Here is a 15,582-nt window from a genome sequence, read left to right as displayed (position 1 = left end):
AAGACAGGTTGCCAAGTTCATTCAACGTGACGGTTTGGGTTTGGACACGCACTTGGGTAAAACTCGGTCCCTAACTCTACATCTCCTATTGCGGACTGTGTGCCAGCAGGTCCACGGGTGCGGATAATCTGTATAGTCAGATTCATAGCTGGAAAAGAGATCGTCTACTCTATAAATCGTGTTGTGGCGTTATAACTATTGCTTCTCAACCTCTATGCCGCTGTGTCCCGCTTCGTTGGTCAAAACATGCCCCCAACGCCATTCTCGTGCAAACAAACCCATGCTCTTTATATTGTATTACAAGATAATAGTCCAGTCCACTTCTCCGCGTCTTCCAACATGTCTAAACAACCGCTCGATCGAGAGAGGTAAAGAAAGCTTCCTCGGACGATCGACCCAGACTCGCTTGTCGGGTTTCTTGCCTTCGCACATTACTTGCGCCTTTATTCCCGCTTGAGGCGTTGCCGTCTCCCAAACGAGGCCTTGGCTCACTTCATTCTTGACTTGGTACTCTGGTCCTTTCCGCTACTGCGGCCCGACGGGATCTTCAGCTTGCCTTTGAGCGTCCATGCCAACTTTTTGTGTAGAGGCCTAGGGCACTGCTTTTCATACACACCACCCTTCTCCCCTTCCAGGTCCTACTTACTTTGTTGCGCAGGGGGCTCGAGTATATGTGTATGATCATCTGCACTGATGATGTGCCCGGGGCCCATTTGCCGGCAAATGACGGTGTCGGACACCCAGGGCTCTTCCAAGATCTCTGTCATCGTCGCCCTATCCTTTGGCTTGATTGTGAGCATACGACCAATGATATGTCTGCTTTCCCTCGGCAAGAGTCTCAGTAAACGCCAAGGACCCCGGATGACCTCTTTAGCTGGTTGGCTAGTCGTAGCAGCAGGTTTTCCGGACGCTTGTGCTGTCACTGTGGTGGACGAAGAGCCCTCGGTCTTCTCAGTTGAGTTTGGCTTATTCTGCTTGTCGTTCAGGTCGGTCTTGTCGTTCTTGTCGGTCTTGTCGTTCTTCTCACCCTTTTCGCCCTCCTCATTCTTTTCATTCTTGTCGATCTTCTCATTCTTTTCACTCTTTTCGTTCTTCTCGGTGAATATATCCCTGGGTGGGGTATTATCAAGATCCCCTGTTGAGCGAGAAGGCGGCAAAACCAGCTTCTTTGGATCATGCCCAGGGCTTGGCTCGGCTGCAAAGAGCTTATAGCTGTTGTCTGTCATACGAGGCACTTTCCAAGGGAACCTGCGCAATGACATACAGCAGTAGATAATGGCCAACGACCAGATATCGACTGCCTGTGGGTCGTATTTGCGTTCATCGTAGACCTCAGGGGCAAGATATGGATCGGATCCCACAACGCCTAGATTTTGAATTAGTTGGGGGATCGTTATCGATGTCGTAAACAGAGTCTCGGACTTACCAGACGCTGACACAATCCCACTCTCGAACGGATACTTGAACACATGCGCGCTACCGAAATCGATAATCTTCATGATGCCACGCTCGCTTACCACGACATTGTCGAGCTTTAGATCACGGTGAGCCAAGCCCATGCTGTGTAGATAGGTGACACCACTGAAGATTTGCAGAAAGCAGCAAGAGACCTCGGCTTTGGACATCTTCCCCGTCATGACAATGGCGAAAAGATCATACGGGGCATACTCCATCACCTCATACCATTTCCCCTTTTCTTGTACTATGTCGAGGGTCTCGATGATATTTCCGTGGTGTAAAGCTGACCCAACACAAAACTCAGCGGTTAGTTTCTTGACATAATCCTTCTCTGTCTCGTATGTGTGGCGAGGTCGGAATTCCTTGACGGCGAATACTGTGTTATCCTCGTTCCTCTTCATAAGCTTGACCGACCCACCTGCTCCAGACCCCAAGACGCGTCCAATCTTCCCATATTTGGAAGTTAAACCATGGTCATCGGCAAAGGGGACCTGGTAAACTGACGAGCGTGAAGATGCAGCGTTTGACAGTCTGGAGGTGCCTGGGGAGGATGACTTCTTCACTTGATCCTTTTTCTGACCAACTTTGAAGAATCTTCGCAGATCAGTCATGGACGAATGGCGGCTGTGCGTAGTAGATTCAGTGCCAGTCTTTTGCAGATCATGATTGCTCTTGTTCAAGACACCTAGAAAGCCCGAATGCCTCTTTTCGCCCTTGTCCATTTTGTTGAGACTGGTTGTGGAGGATCCTGGAGAGCCCCGCCCCTTGTGCCGATTGAACACGAATCGCTGCTCAATATTGGCAGCGCTCCGCGTCTGGGGCGCCCGCTTGCTGGCTGCATATGGATCGTTGGCGTCCCCAGCAGGCGTGAAAGGGCGCGTGTAAAACTGAGAGGCAGCGCTCAGTCTGTTCGGGCTTGATTCCCTTGACGCTGGCAAAGAGTTGCCTCCATCAGGTCCCACTGAGAACATCCCCTTTCTATGTGATGTCGAGTTTCGGTCAGCACCGGATGCAGGCTGTCTCGATACATGATCCTCGGATTTAGGGCGATGTGGTAGGTGGATTCGTGGGGCACCCAGCCGTGGAGAGTTCGGAGCCGACTCCTGGCTGCTAGCCTGTGGCGTTATCGCTTGGTGAGACTCGATGACTCCATCCTGCTTCTGCCCACGGCTACTAGAGGATTCCGGGCCACTTGTACCAGCTGGCGTCAATGGAGGAGAGACAATATCAGGCCGGGAACCCATTCCTGGCGACTGATGGCCCATTGGGCTGTTTGTCTGGTGAGGTGTATTATTTAGCGAGTTCTCCTGTGATGGAACCTAGACGGAGACGTTAGCCGATTTATACAAGTACATATGAGATCAGCATGCAAGGTAGAGTTTCGTCTTCAGCGACGTCGTCGCTGAGAGGAACCATAACCAAGCGCACGCCCACATGTCATGTCCGTCATCGGGCTAAGACATGATGCGGTAGCAACGGGAGCAAAAGAAACCAATGGACCAATAGCGGCAGCTATACGGGCTGCAAGCCGTGACATATCACAACAGAACCGCACGTACCCTGGAAGGCGGAAGGGAGAAGGGCTCAAAGGAGTAGCCTTTCATTCGCTGCTCCTGGAGCTTTACACCGTGTAAGGAGCTAGACAGAGCTTTGATCTGCTCGGGCGTGGCTTCCGAAGTCTCCCTAGCGCTTTCGTTGCTGGGCTCAGCGCTCGATTGGAGATTGCCAGGCGCGATCTCTTCGACCTTGGAGGCAAAGCGCACTGCCGGTGCGGCGTCCTGGGGTTTCGCATGCTGTTCGGAAAGTTCGGGAAGTTGTTCGGGGCTGCCTGTACGGGCTGGAAGAAAGGAGTGTCAGCAGCAAAGAACAAAGCGTCGTGTGCCAAGAAACGGGGTACGACGTATGGCGTCGAAAGGGCAGGAGGGACAATGAGCTCTCATAATAGCATGCACGGTGGGACAGTGAGTTTGGATGGTATTGGGCGACGTTGAGTATGAGGCTCGGGACTGTGTACGTCAAGGAGATCGAGGTGCAAGTACCTGGCGGGTGTTGTTGGGCCTGGGGGCCATCGATTTCTTCCTGGGTCATGGTTACTGTTGTGGCATCTGTGTGATGCTCGTACTTGGGGTGGAATGGGGACCACGGATGGCGATTGAGCTAATAACTGTCGTAGAGCTATGCTATGGTAGCGACTGGACGATGTTACGATATATATGAAATGGATGAGGGGAGGGAGAAAAGAAGACGATCATGATGCGCGAGACGTCAAGACCTCCTCCAGCTTTGATTGAGTCCCGCCCGGCTTCGTAGTAGGAGAGACTAACCAGACACTGCTACGACCATTTTCCCAAGTCATGGTGGGGCAATGCCATGGAGGGAGGTCGACAAGTACTGTCGCAGTAGGCGGCCCTCCAGCAGGCCCTCCACCTCCGCCTATCAACTCTACATTATCTGCAACTATTCCCGATTGCCTCCATTCGGCCACTGGTACTTGCGGGTGTACACGGATCAGCAAGCAGTCGCATGTACAGATTGTTAAGGGGGGCATCTGATGTATGCATGCAGACGGCATGCCTTCTCGGGAAGAAAACCCTGCAGCGCAGGCAGGCCGCCAGGTTTCAATGGGCTGGCAGGTCAGATCGCTTTTCCACTCGGCGTGCGCGAAACGATAACACAAACTGCCAATGTGGGGTCCTGGCCTTCTGTGCTGTGCTGTGCTGTGCTGTGCTGTGCTGAGCTGTGCTGACCAAAGTCACGAATCAAGCACACTAATCGCTGCTTGGGGGCTAGACCTCAGGCCGGCACGTCAAATCTCTCAACTGAACGCCTTCCTTCGAAGGCAAAGCTTGTTATGACTCTTCACTGCTGCTTGCGCATTTTACTTACCTAACCTACCCTGCCCAGCCAGTATCGTCATCGTCATCCTGCTCGTCCTCCTTCACTCATATGTTTTGATGTGTGAAAGCGATCGCGGAACAAGATAGATCTGATTGATCCACGGCACTTTATTGGATGGCCAGGTTGTATCACATGCCATGCCAGTTTGAGGCTCCAAATGCAAGCCTTATCACCTCCTACTTTCTTTTGCCTGGGTGTGATTGATACATGTACAAGCAGGTCGTTTGCGGCGTCCCTGGATGTACCTCGGGAAGGCCCTCCTTGAAAAAATTGTGACCAACGGGGAGCCCTGCCAAGTGCCAACCAAACCGTTTGTCTCAACTTGGGATGGTCCCTCTTGCATGCTCTTTCCTTTTCCTCTCTTAAGCTGCACGGCTATCCGAGGCCCGGAGGCCGAGCATCATGAGGCGCACCTACGAAAGCGTGCGTCTGTCGCGGCTCATCAAGACGACACAATAAATGAGGGTCTCCGGCATTTACTCGGCCCAAGGCCCACGAGGCCAGGTCCCCCCATCCGCCAATTAACTCCATCATTCTCCAACTCGTGAGACGCAAGCTGCTTTTCTTAATCACTTGGTCCAGGAACGTGAAAACCCATGAGGAATGCAATAAACCATGAAACCTATGCGGGAGTGTTCCGGCAGCTGCTAAAATAGGCACACACGGCCAGGGCACCCTGACCTGCCACGTGGATTATGCTGTGCCTGTCATACCACATACCGACATCGTATACTGCTGCTCATGCTCACTTATAGATTCAAGCATGAGGCAGGCGCATGCGTATCCAGTCTTGTCACGTACCACTCAACCCAGATCCACAACGGGGAGTTGTCGTAAGTCCACATCCTGGCCCCGGATCAACAACCGGTGCGATGTGCGATCTTCGATTGGGGTAAGTTGACTTGGCTGGATGGGCTGATGCAACTCTTACAGTCATCTTCCCATCATGGGGATGTGAGTTTGAACCATTGGAAACTCGCCGATGAAGACCCGGCCAACCGGTTGGTCCTGCTCACGGCGAAAACATACAGAGGCAATCGCCTTTGACGCGTCATGGGATGTCCTGAGTCGTTGATACTAGTGACTATGCCGCCTTTGAGCCACAGCAGCTTTGAAAAGAGAGCACGGGACATTATACGGAGCAGAGCGCTTGCGTTGCCTTTTATACGTAGCTCTAACAGCAACTGGAACAATTATGATCATCAATCCACTTTACTTTCCTCGGTATCATTCAAGATCATACATTTTGTTGTACATATTCAAGAGGTAAGTGTGTACCAGCTAACCTTCCGTGAATCTTGTCATCGCTTTCCAGCGGCTTTGAAGTAATACTCCTGGAAATGCCACGATTACTTATCGCAATAGTGCGGATATGCAGATGCCTCGACGTGAGCATCTCAATCTCAGGGTGTATCATCCCCTGTTCAGAAGGATACGCAAGCTCTCGCAACAAAGCAACGATGCTGAGTCATTCTAGCTGCAAGCACTCAGATACCTAATGGTTTCGTGTCTTCCATACGCCCGTTTCCATATCGAACCAATCACCAGTGGGGGTCATAGGTATATGTGTATAGGAGTGTATTCAACAACTGCGCCCATTGGCTGAGGCCATCCAACAAAGCAGTATTCTTGAGGCGTAAAGTCGTTGGTACAGTCGTGAAGTTGAGTTTTCAAATGGCGTTGCGCAATTGAGGGCAGTTTTAGATGATGTTCTCGCAGGTAATATCGTGACCGTACACCCATATGACTTTGTCTGGCCTAAGTATGGGCGTGATTTGACCTGGTCGCATATATAGTCGTCCATACCCTCCGTCACATGTTGATACATAAATTTTACAGATGAGCCAGCAATGCATCTCGCATCTTCCCGCTCAGCTTTTCTTCTTCCATCGTACGTCCTTCGCCTAGGCCACTACCTCGAGACCTATCGATTTGGCCTGGTATATTATGGACTTGCAAAGCCCCTCCAGCGAGAGACCGGATAGCCGCAACTCGGTTTGCTTGATTTTGGCAATTTCGTAGACGTGCTTCAGAGTGAGTGTGCCGACCACCTCATGGCCGGGCTGGCTGGCGCCTTTCCTCTTGCCCTTCTTGCCCACCGGCAGGTCGGCGGCATTGCGCAGGAGCCAGGAGGTTTGTGGGGTTCGAATGTCAAAGGTGAAGGATCTGTCTGCGCGGACGGTCACGCGAGTCGGCATCGGGGTGCCTGGTACGATGTGGGCTGTTCTGGCGTTGAACTCCTAAGTAGCGAGGCTTTAGCACGACGACTCCGAGAACCACCCGGGCTGCTGCACACCGCCGACAGACAGGTCTGGTGCGCTTTGGCATACCTTGCAGAAGTCCATCGACTTGATACCTTTGCTACCCAGCGCCGGACCAACAGGAGGACTGGGGCTCGCCTGGCCGGCTCCGACGATGAGCTTGACAATCTGGTCCGCACCAGCTGCGGCACCGCGCGCCTTGGACATTGCGACCGAGTAGCTGTGGAATGAAGGGGCAGGCTGTGGGAGAGAGGTCCAATTTAAAGGAAGGAAGAAGGGACGGCAGTTCAATGCTGAGAAGGGAATAAAGTCAATATGACCCAGATTGTGACGAATCGCCAGACATCGATCAATTGATTGATTTGAACCCGTTCCACCCACCGGGCTGGCGATCCTAAAATTTGGCGTTAGTGGCAGCTGCTGGTCGATGTCGGCGATTACTCGTCCGAGCTGCCGGTACTTACTCGAGTTTTTGGCCCCAGCAAAACATCAGTACTTGAGCCAGCACCTGACGCCCGGCCCAGCGCCAGGCCTACCTAGTACCTATGTAGTTCCAGCGCGCACGCCAACGCCAAGTATCTGCAAGTACCGGATATGTCAAGTATTAGGCCCCCTGCCACTGTCACTCTGTCAGTGCAACTAGGCACGAGGGCGCAAGGCTGTTCATACCCAAGATTCCAAGCTGAGTTAAGGTTACTTATGCATGTGAAGCCGGTACCGACGGGACCAGGAATAGGGCTTCCAGGCCTGTAGGCACTGCTGTTATCGATAGGCATCTGAACCCCCCGCCCGCCCGTGACTTCCAAGTGACCTATACTGTACTACAGTCAGCTTTCGTCCGTCGGCGCTTCTCTGCACCCCACTAATAGCTATGCCTTGGCGCCATCACTCAGTGCTGTAAGAGGTTTGAACCTGTCGCTACATCTCTCGACTCGCCTCTGGAAACCATACCGCTTCTTCCTCAACATCATCTTCTTTTCATCCTTTAAACCACATCTTGTAGACACCTCCCAGATCCTCCCAGGGAACCCCATCACAGAAGAGCCGTTACGCCGCCCACAACATGTTCAACTGGGCCAAGAAGACGTGAGCCTTTCCCGTCTTCCAGCCCACTGACTGTCGAGAAACAAACCCCGCTAACATGGCTGTAATCACTCTCCAGTTTGGCGGATGCCGTCGGCACCGAGGAGCCCATCTACGGTCCTTCCGCCGTCAGGTCCGTCGCCGAGGACGCCAAAACTACTCCTTGGACCGAACTGTCGCGACAGGATCAAAAGTGGCATACGCTCGGGAACACCAGCGTCGAGACACAGAGTTTCTACCTGACGGCGGAAACCGGCCATGTCGCCCTCGCGCAGGTCATTTATAGCAACGTGGCGTAAGGCATCTAGCTACACGGGAGCACTCCCTTTTTGGCTAAGCTGACGGTTTTTTGGTGAAGCGGTGTTCGTGTCACGAGCCAGTTCAACTCGAAGATCTCTTATCCCGACCCCTCCAAGCCCCACCTGTGGTGTTCTACCGCTCTGAACGATGTCGACTTCAGCGACGACAAGGTTAACTTCTACGCCAAGGACTGCGCCGTCGAGCTTTCTGAAGATGGCAAGACTTATGCCATCAAGTCCATAACCGACCAGCGCTGCATAGTCGACCTCAAGGTTACCCGCACAGCCCCAGCCTTCGTGGCAGGCAAGGACGGCAACACACTGTTTGGCGCCGACCTCTCCAAGCCCTGGGGAAGCATGAGGCACTCCTTTTGGCCGCGATGTGTCGCCGAGGGCACCATGGTGACCGAGGATGGGCCTATCAACTTCAAGGGCCAGGCCCTCTTCATTCACGCTTTGCAGGGCATGAAGCCTCATCACGCCGCAGGCAAATGGACCTATGCCAATTTCCAAAGTGCTAAATACTCCGCGGTGATGATGCAGTTTACTACACCCCCGTCCTACGGGTCCACGACCGTCGGAGTTGGTGGCATTGCGAAAGATGGCGAAATCATTGCCGCCGGCTGCATCACAACCGCGACGCACACTAAGACGGCCGTCGATGCCGAGACCCAGTGGCCGGAGCCGAAAGAGATTAAGTTCACGTGGAGTGGCAAAACGAAAGACGGCAAGGCCGTCGAGGCCGTCATTGTCGGCTCTTTCGAGAAGCGCCTTGATCGAATTGACGTCATGGCCGAAGTGCCCGGTTTTGTCAAGAAGATCGTGGCTGGCGCGGCCGGTACCAAGCCGTACATCTACCAGGTATGTGTTTGTTGTCCTATGAGGTAACTTTGCACTGACCGACATTTCCTAGTTCTGCCCCACGGAAGCTGTGGAGATGAAGTTGAAGATCGGAGACGAGGACATTACCGACTCGGGCAAGCTCTTCAGCGAAGCAACCTTCATTTCGGATACAGAACCAGGTAAGTTCCCCATCCGGCCTATTTGAAAAATGCATTGGCTAAAGCGGTATACACAGCGGCAACAAAGTCGTAGAGGACTATGTCACGCCTGTTCAGAAGACGCGGACATCGATCTTCCGTATCGAATTGAAAGACAATTATCAAGACTACAGACGACTGGTTTGGTTGTGTAGACCTGGAAGCAGTCTGAGTTGGTCAAGGAAAACGGACATTCATAGAGTCTGACGGGTCCTATTCGTTTCATGCTCAGAGTAAACATACCCTAATTAGTCTGAGAGCCAAAGGGAGCTCCCATAATAACCCATTTCCAATTACGAAAGTATACATTCGCTTATGAGCATCCAACCCATCCGATTTCAAATGAGTGTTTGTGGACAATGCCTGCCTGCCTGCAAAGTGTTATTTTCCACGGCCAGCACCAATAGTGCCATTAAGCTATACGTCTGGGCAGACATAGATAGTACCGCACAACACCCGAACAAACAATGCAGTTTGATGAATGAACATTATGGCCTAGGGTCAAAACTCACTGGTCAAAGGGGGTTAGTTTTAGTGGTGACAATGGTTTAGGCAGTCCGGTGTCTCATTCGAGCCGGTCGATCATCTCAGAAACTTCAAATTGGCATACATAAGATGTTTGTGTATGCTTATAATCCGGCAGAAATCCTTTTCAATACCGGATTTACAGCTCGATCCGCGTCATAAGCGGCAACGGACACATCAAAGGCCAGACGAATCAGAACGCTACTTGGAACTGGATGGCATTGATGGTTTGATGAATGACATTCTATTCATATATGTATACCCTAACTGTCCTTGGACCAAAAACACACTGAGCAGATCTATTTACATACAGTCCAGCTCCGACGAGGAAGCCACCAATTCTAGGTATGGGTATAAGGTATTATCGTCATCAGCCTGCTCCATTTTGAACCGTCTAGAACGCCGCTGCCCCTGAGCACCAAGGGAGGAAAAGAAAAGAAGAAAACGAAACCCGGATCCTCCTCTACCGTGGATCTTGAGTCGTGGCCGTCATTAAATTTACCAACCCCCCGAACGCCTCTCTTATCGTAATCAAAACTCGGAAGTCCAGCAAACCCCATGCCTGCCCCCCAGCCCTATAGACTGAAAACAGAACATTACTCCTCCTCATCGATCTCAGTGATGGTGGTCGAGGGTCGTTTGGGGTGGCCACTAGGGTTCTCTTCGGAGGCATCTTCGCATCTTGGTCGCTTCACACTGAAACACTGAATCGCCCCTACGATGGCCACGAAGGTACTGCCGTACCACGCCAGAGCTGTGCAGTCGATCTGGCTACCGATGGTATACAGATACCCTGCCACCGGTGGGGCGATCATACGGCAAGCGGCACCGGCACTGGCAGCGAATCCGTTGATTTTACCCAAGACGCTCGAGCAAGGCGTGACTTCTTTGATGAGGATGAGTAGTATGGGGTACAGTATGATGGAGAGGACGTTGCGAATGGCGAGACAACAGTATATAGCCGGATACAGCAGCGACTCGGGGACATGTACCAACATTGGCATGACCGCATAGACGATAGGGTGCAGGACAGTGACGGTGACGAAAAGTTTGTAGATGCCTATGTAGGAGGCGGCGATCGGGAATATCACCACCTGTACGAACAGCGCCATTGCGCCATTGAATGCAAGGATGACACCGACATTCTGCATCGACAGTCCTAGGCCCCCACCGGACTGTAAAGGGTTGAAAGAAGAAATTTGCAGATCCGGGGCCTTGTCGTCCTCGAAATAGATGGGCAAGAGGTGGTCGTATGTCATGCTATGGTAGGTGAACAGGGACAAGGCACAGATGAGTGCCATGACCGGTTTCGTGAATATGCTTGGCTGCTTATGTTTCTGAGTCTTTTTAACGCAAGGCATCTCGCGCTGATGCTCGATGCTACGTCTGATGGTACCGTAGGTCTCCGAGCGGATGTCGAACGGCGGTTGCTTGATAGAGTCTGAAGTCTCGAATAACGGTGTCTCTTCCGAAACGTACGTTTGGTTGCCAGTCACGCGAGGGGCCATGTCGGGATGAGTCTCGTCCAGCAGGAAGTAGGCCATTATAATGCTGCTCAGGAGGAGCACGGCACAGATGACGTTAGGGAGCAGGTACGGGAATTTGGTGAATAAGCTGTCCTCGCCAAACACGTTCGGGAAGGACTTGTGAGGTTCTGCAAATATGCCACCGATCGAGGGACCGATTATCGTGCCTATGCACCATACGAATGGCATGATTGAATAGGCACGAGGTTCATGCTCTTTACGTGTAACAATCTCCGCCACCATTGTCTGGATAACGCCGATGTTTCCGTTCTTCATGGTCATATATGTTAGAATCGGTGAGACAAGGGGGCCATGAGGCTGAAGGCGAAGCCGAAGCCGAAGCCGAAGCCGAAGTAAACGTTAAATAAAACTCACCAACATGCCGCCAAGGGCTCGTGCGGCGAGCGCAAACCAAAAGTTTCGAGCGAAACCGACCATGAGCAGGCTTGCAGTTGTGCCGGCGCAGCCTAGCAAGAGCACAGGTTTGCGGCCAATTCTGTCGGAAAGACTTCCCCAGAACATGCCCATCATGGCCTCGGTGAGCGAGAAGGCCGAGATGAGCAGGCCTGCATAGAACGAGGCATCGCTCTCCTTGCCAACCTGGAACTGCTTGATGAGGGACCAGGCATACGGAAAGATGCTGGTGAGGGCGATGGGCTCTGCTAGCCGTACAATTCCTGTTTTTGGTAGTTTGTTCAGTATCTCCTACGCGACGGTATTGAGAGTCTTCTTTTGCCGAGTATGTATGGACTTACCGAGCAAGAAGAGTTGGCGGGTAGGGAAGTCATTTTCGGGATTGCGAGGCGTGTGGGATCTCTGCATTGTTAGATAATTTGCTCTCACGACTTGGTAAAAGTCTTACGACGACAAGCACAGCACACGAAGACTTTAAGAAGCTTTATCCGATATGTCTCGCGTACGAGAGAATACCCAAAGCGGCCAAGAAAAGTCCCAGGTGCTGTGGCGGCACACTGATGCCTTGTGCTTCCTCCTCTTGGGCGAATCAGGGGCCGTGGTTTGTTGCGCGAGTGACGGCTGGGTTGCGTGGTGGTGCACTGGAAGCTTATCAGGGCGCTGTTGCGTAATTGTTGGTGTGTTTGTGATGTACGAAAGGTCGAAGCAGGAGTTTAAAGAACGTGCTCGGAAAGGCAAAGGAGCATGAAAGAAGAGGGAAGAGGGAAAAGAAGGATCGGATAGGAGTGACAAGGGCTAATATTTGCTGGTGCCGTGTGTGAGCAAAAGGCAGTAAAAGGCAGCTCGCGAGTCGAATCAGCTAAGGCAATAAAGTCCTGGCCATGTGGGCCAGCAAATGGGACACTCCAGGCTTTCTGCAGCGGGACTTGCAGCTGGACTGCAGCTGGACTACAGCGCGTCTCCACTACTTAACCTAGCCTAGCCGTCCAGTCCAGTCCATCGTCTGTGTGTGTTTCCGGAGGTGGACAGACGCTTGATGCTTGAACCCTGACCCCCTGTCATCCGATCGAAACGGTAGATGAATTCTGCAAACATGCTCATGTTTCTACTTGAAACTTTTCGGTGCGTGCCCATTCATTCAATACCTACGTAACTCTGATCACCGCAGGACATGTTGACATAACGCTCGTAACCATTACTGTATGTATGGAACGGCTGCAGCTGCATGCTGTTTCTAATCCGACGCCTCACGACAGTAGCGGTATGCAAGCCAAAACCCATTCTCCTTCTTCCTCGCCACAAGCGTTGGCGTTGGGCGGTCAACAACCGAAGTCGCAACACCATGCAATCTTCCGACTGCAGGTTTTAGCGCTTGGCTGCCCTGGTCTTTGCTATGCTCTATGCCGTCTGGCCGTTGTTTTTCTACGGCTAGTGCATGAGCTAGGTCAATCTCGTGCCGGCTTCTGGGGGTGATCAGGGGCGTCTAAACTTTTTCGGACACTCCCAACTTTTGCTAGTCCTGGACTCCCAGCACCCAGTCCTCTCGGGATAATGGCCGCAAACGACTCAGGAGTACGGTGGCCCGCTACTGTTTTCTAGACGTTTCCTTGACACGAGTAAGGGGCAGTGAGTGTGGCCTTCCTTGACTCTAGATACTGGCCCGGATTGATGAAAACAAGGTGGGCGTCACCGTGACACAACATCAACGCTGTCCCTCTACGTAAGGCTTCCAGGCTGGAAGAAACGACGTGCAGGGATCTAGATTCCGCAACCAGCTACGCACGCGAGTTATGGATACACACCCGACCAGCGTATGCGGGAGGGGAGCGGGCTATCCCCAATCCCCAATCCCCGTTGGCCCTGGCCAGCCCTGGCCCCACCGAGTGAGTACATGATCAATCAATGCCACTTCAATGTTGGATTCCGTTACTCTACTACTACATCAACTTATCAAGTAAGCACCTACCCAGCCTATCTCAAGCTCTGCACGTCGACAGCCACTGCCCGGTCCGGGAATCCCGCGACGCCCATCTGCATGCTGTGATCCGGATAACGACAGAGAAGAAACCTCGGAAGCATGCACGCCTATCTATGCCTGTACATATCTGTGATTTATTTATGACCTATGAGCCACTATACCAACTAATACTGTCGTACTAAATTTCTTTGGTCATCAAACAGCGTTTCCAGCTCACACAGCGAGACGCCGATCAGATGGGAAAGTCCCTTCTTTAATTCGTCCACCGTGAGCTCACACGTAATCGCGCCAATGCCGCCAGGCGGCTTCCTGCCCATGAGGTCCCCGGTGCAGCCACTCATTTTGTCTAGCCCCGAAAATCTGATGCGCGGCACTTCGGGGTAAGAACGGCTCCTCGTAGGATCCACCCATGCTGTTGTTCCATGCACCGGGTCGCCCCTCGATGCAGTACTACTACTCATACTGCTACTGCCCGCTGCCTGGATCGCCGTCGGCTCCCCATCTTGCCGCAAGCGAGGTTTATTAATCGTCGACGGCGGCGACGACACACCTAACCTTTCGGTGTCTTGAGGCCAGCGTCGAGGCTGGGGCTCCATCATGACGTACTCGGGGGCTATGGGTAGACTCAGATCCGGACAGATGTAGTCATCGTACTGCGGAATGCGAAATGGTGCCCCTGAGCGTCGATTCCATTTCCATCCTTCGTCAGAGGTAGAAATCCGGCAACAGGTAACACGGCTCTCTCTTGGGGCTATTGCTGTGCCGATCGTGTAAATGGCGGCTATCGGCGGCTACGGGATAGTGCGGTAGTGCCTGATCTTGAAGAAGTAGCGTTAAGCAGCTGGTGGTTTCCCCCGCTCTAGAGCCGGGGGCCCAGTGGCTGTGTTGGAATAGCCTTGTGATACTGTTTGGCCCGGAGACTAGTCAACGACACAGGGTTCGAAGTAAGATGCCGAAAGGATGAGGAAGGCTAAGCATACTATTCGGTTGGGATCGAGTAATGAGCCCTGTACTTGGGTCTCACCCTATGGCAATCCCAGCTTAGAAACTGTTTCCATGCCAGTCCGTCTTTGCGGTCCGTAATACCCTTGACAGGCACCGGGACGTAGCCGCCAAACAGGTGTGCGATGAAGCTCTCGCCCAGCTCCATCTCCAAGTCGGCCCCGTAATACGGCTCACGCATATCTTTACTGAGCGAGCGGAAGTCTCTCCAGTAAACTGCATGAGCCAGCCTTCCCATTTTATTACCAACGAGCCCACCGTCAGCCCAAGATCCCTGTGTGCATCTGCAACGGACGCATTACTGCGTATAAATGTGCTAGGTGGGTACTCACTCGTGCAAAATAGTAATGGAGGCCATAAAGGCAGTGAGTAGGTACTCCTCGCTTTCCCCGAGGCCCTTCTTCCTCGGATCACTCAAGCGAGCCGGATACTCGGCCATCAAGAGGACTGTCAGATGCCTTTGCGAGAGGCCTTGCTCCCTGCAGGCTCGGTCGCCTGCTTCGATGGCCGCGTAGCTGTCCAACTTGCCTAGAGGAATAAACGGGTTGTCTCGGCGATGTCGACACGTATATCCGCTCCAGCCTTTTTGTGAGAACATGTCTGCATCTAGTTGCCAAGTGATAGACTTCGCGATACCATGAGACATCTCCTGCGAAACGTTGTCGAGCCAGAGCTTCCTCTGTTCGGGAGATGCCCATGGTGCTTTGTGGTGTCTGGCTATGCTATAAGGGTAGAGTTCCTCTTGTTGTTGATGCCGCCTTGAGTTTGCGGGAGTCGTGCTCCCGGATAGTCTTTCGAGAATATGTCATCTATAAAGAAATCCGAAATCCATTCTAGGGCAAGACTGGTCGCAAGAATCCGGCTGGCCAGCAACAGGGGCTGCCTTAGCTCTTCGTAAAGCTCAGAATCTACTGTCGCCCAGTTTTCAAAGACTGGGTGAACAGCACCCTCAAGGCACATCTTTCCTGTCGGCATTGGGTCAGCCTACACCAGCATACATATCCTTAAGCCGTAACTTTGGGTTCGTGCATGTACATACGTCGGATACCATCTCGTGTGAGATGTTCAGTATTACACATCCTTGGCGACTGTTGACCG

General features: G+C 52.6%; 5 protein-coding genes across 5 annotated transcripts; 1 reads left to right on the top strand and 4 right to left on the bottom strand.

The window, feature by feature from the left end:
- Nucleotides 1-638: 638 nt before the first annotated feature.
- Nucleotides 639-3,546, bottom strand: PG997_007777 (uncharacterized protein; the record flags this gene model as incomplete). Its single annotated transcript, XM_066812092.1, has 4 exons — nucleotides 639-1,366; nucleotides 1,427-2,735; nucleotides 3,018-3,295; nucleotides 3,498-3,546. The coding sequence occupies 4 exons, from the start codon at nucleotides 3,544-3,546 to the stop codon at nucleotides 639-641; spliced, it is 2,364 nt and encodes a 787-aa protein (XP_066667434.1).
- Nucleotides 3,547-6,260: 2,714 nt separating this feature from the next.
- Nucleotides 6,261-6,824, bottom strand: PG997_007776 (mitochondrial 54S ribosomal protein uL11m; the record flags this gene model as incomplete). Its single annotated transcript, XM_066812091.1, has 2 exons — nucleotides 6,261-6,596; nucleotides 6,687-6,824. The coding sequence occupies 2 exons, from the start codon at nucleotides 6,822-6,824 to the stop codon at nucleotides 6,261-6,263; spliced, it is 474 nt and encodes a 157-aa protein (XP_066667433.1).
- Nucleotides 6,825-7,680: 856 nt separating this feature from the next.
- Nucleotides 7,681-9,094, top strand: PG997_007775 (oxidative stress survival- Svf1-like protein; the record flags this gene model as incomplete). Its single annotated transcript, XM_066812090.1, has 5 exons — nucleotides 7,681-7,703; nucleotides 7,780-7,995; nucleotides 8,059-8,860; nucleotides 8,913-9,021; nucleotides 9,078-9,094. The coding sequence occupies 5 exons, from the start codon at nucleotides 7,681-7,683 to the stop codon at nucleotides 9,092-9,094; spliced, it is 1,167 nt and encodes a 388-aa protein (XP_066667432.1).
- A 1,066-nt stretch (nucleotides 9,095-10,160) lies between these two features.
- PG997_007774 (Major facilitator superfamily transporter) lies at nucleotides 10,161-11,912 on the bottom strand (the record flags this gene model as incomplete). The annotated part of the gene is made up of 3 exons (XM_066812089.1): nucleotides 10,161-11,360; nucleotides 11,466-11,767; nucleotides 11,846-11,912. 3 exons carry the CDS (start codon nucleotides 11,910-11,912, stop codon nucleotides 10,161-10,163), a joined length of 1,569 nt encoding a protein of 522 aa, XP_066667431.1.
- Nucleotides 11,913-13,646: 1,734 nt separating this feature from the next.
- On the bottom strand, nucleotides 13,647-15,130 carry PG997_007773 (uncharacterized protein; the record flags this gene model as incomplete). The annotated part of the gene is made up of 3 exons (XM_066812088.1): nucleotides 13,647-14,273; nucleotides 14,507-14,768; nucleotides 14,817-15,130. 3 exons carry the CDS (start codon nucleotides 15,128-15,130, stop codon nucleotides 13,647-13,649), a joined length of 1,203 nt encoding a protein of 400 aa, XP_066667430.1.
- Nucleotides 15,131-15,582: the final 452 nt, after the last annotated feature.

Source organism: Apiospora hydei (assembly GCF_038363865.1).
Source record: "Apiospora hydei strain CBS 114990 chromosome Unknown utg000006l_segment0_segment0, whole genome shotgun sequence".
In the NCBI taxonomy this organism is placed as follows: Eukaryota; Fungi; Ascomycota; class Sordariomycetes; order Amphisphaeriales; family Apiosporaceae; genus Apiospora; species Apiospora hydei.
Note: the sequence above shows the minus strand (reverse complement) of the source record. Positions and strands in the feature narration are given on the sequence as shown.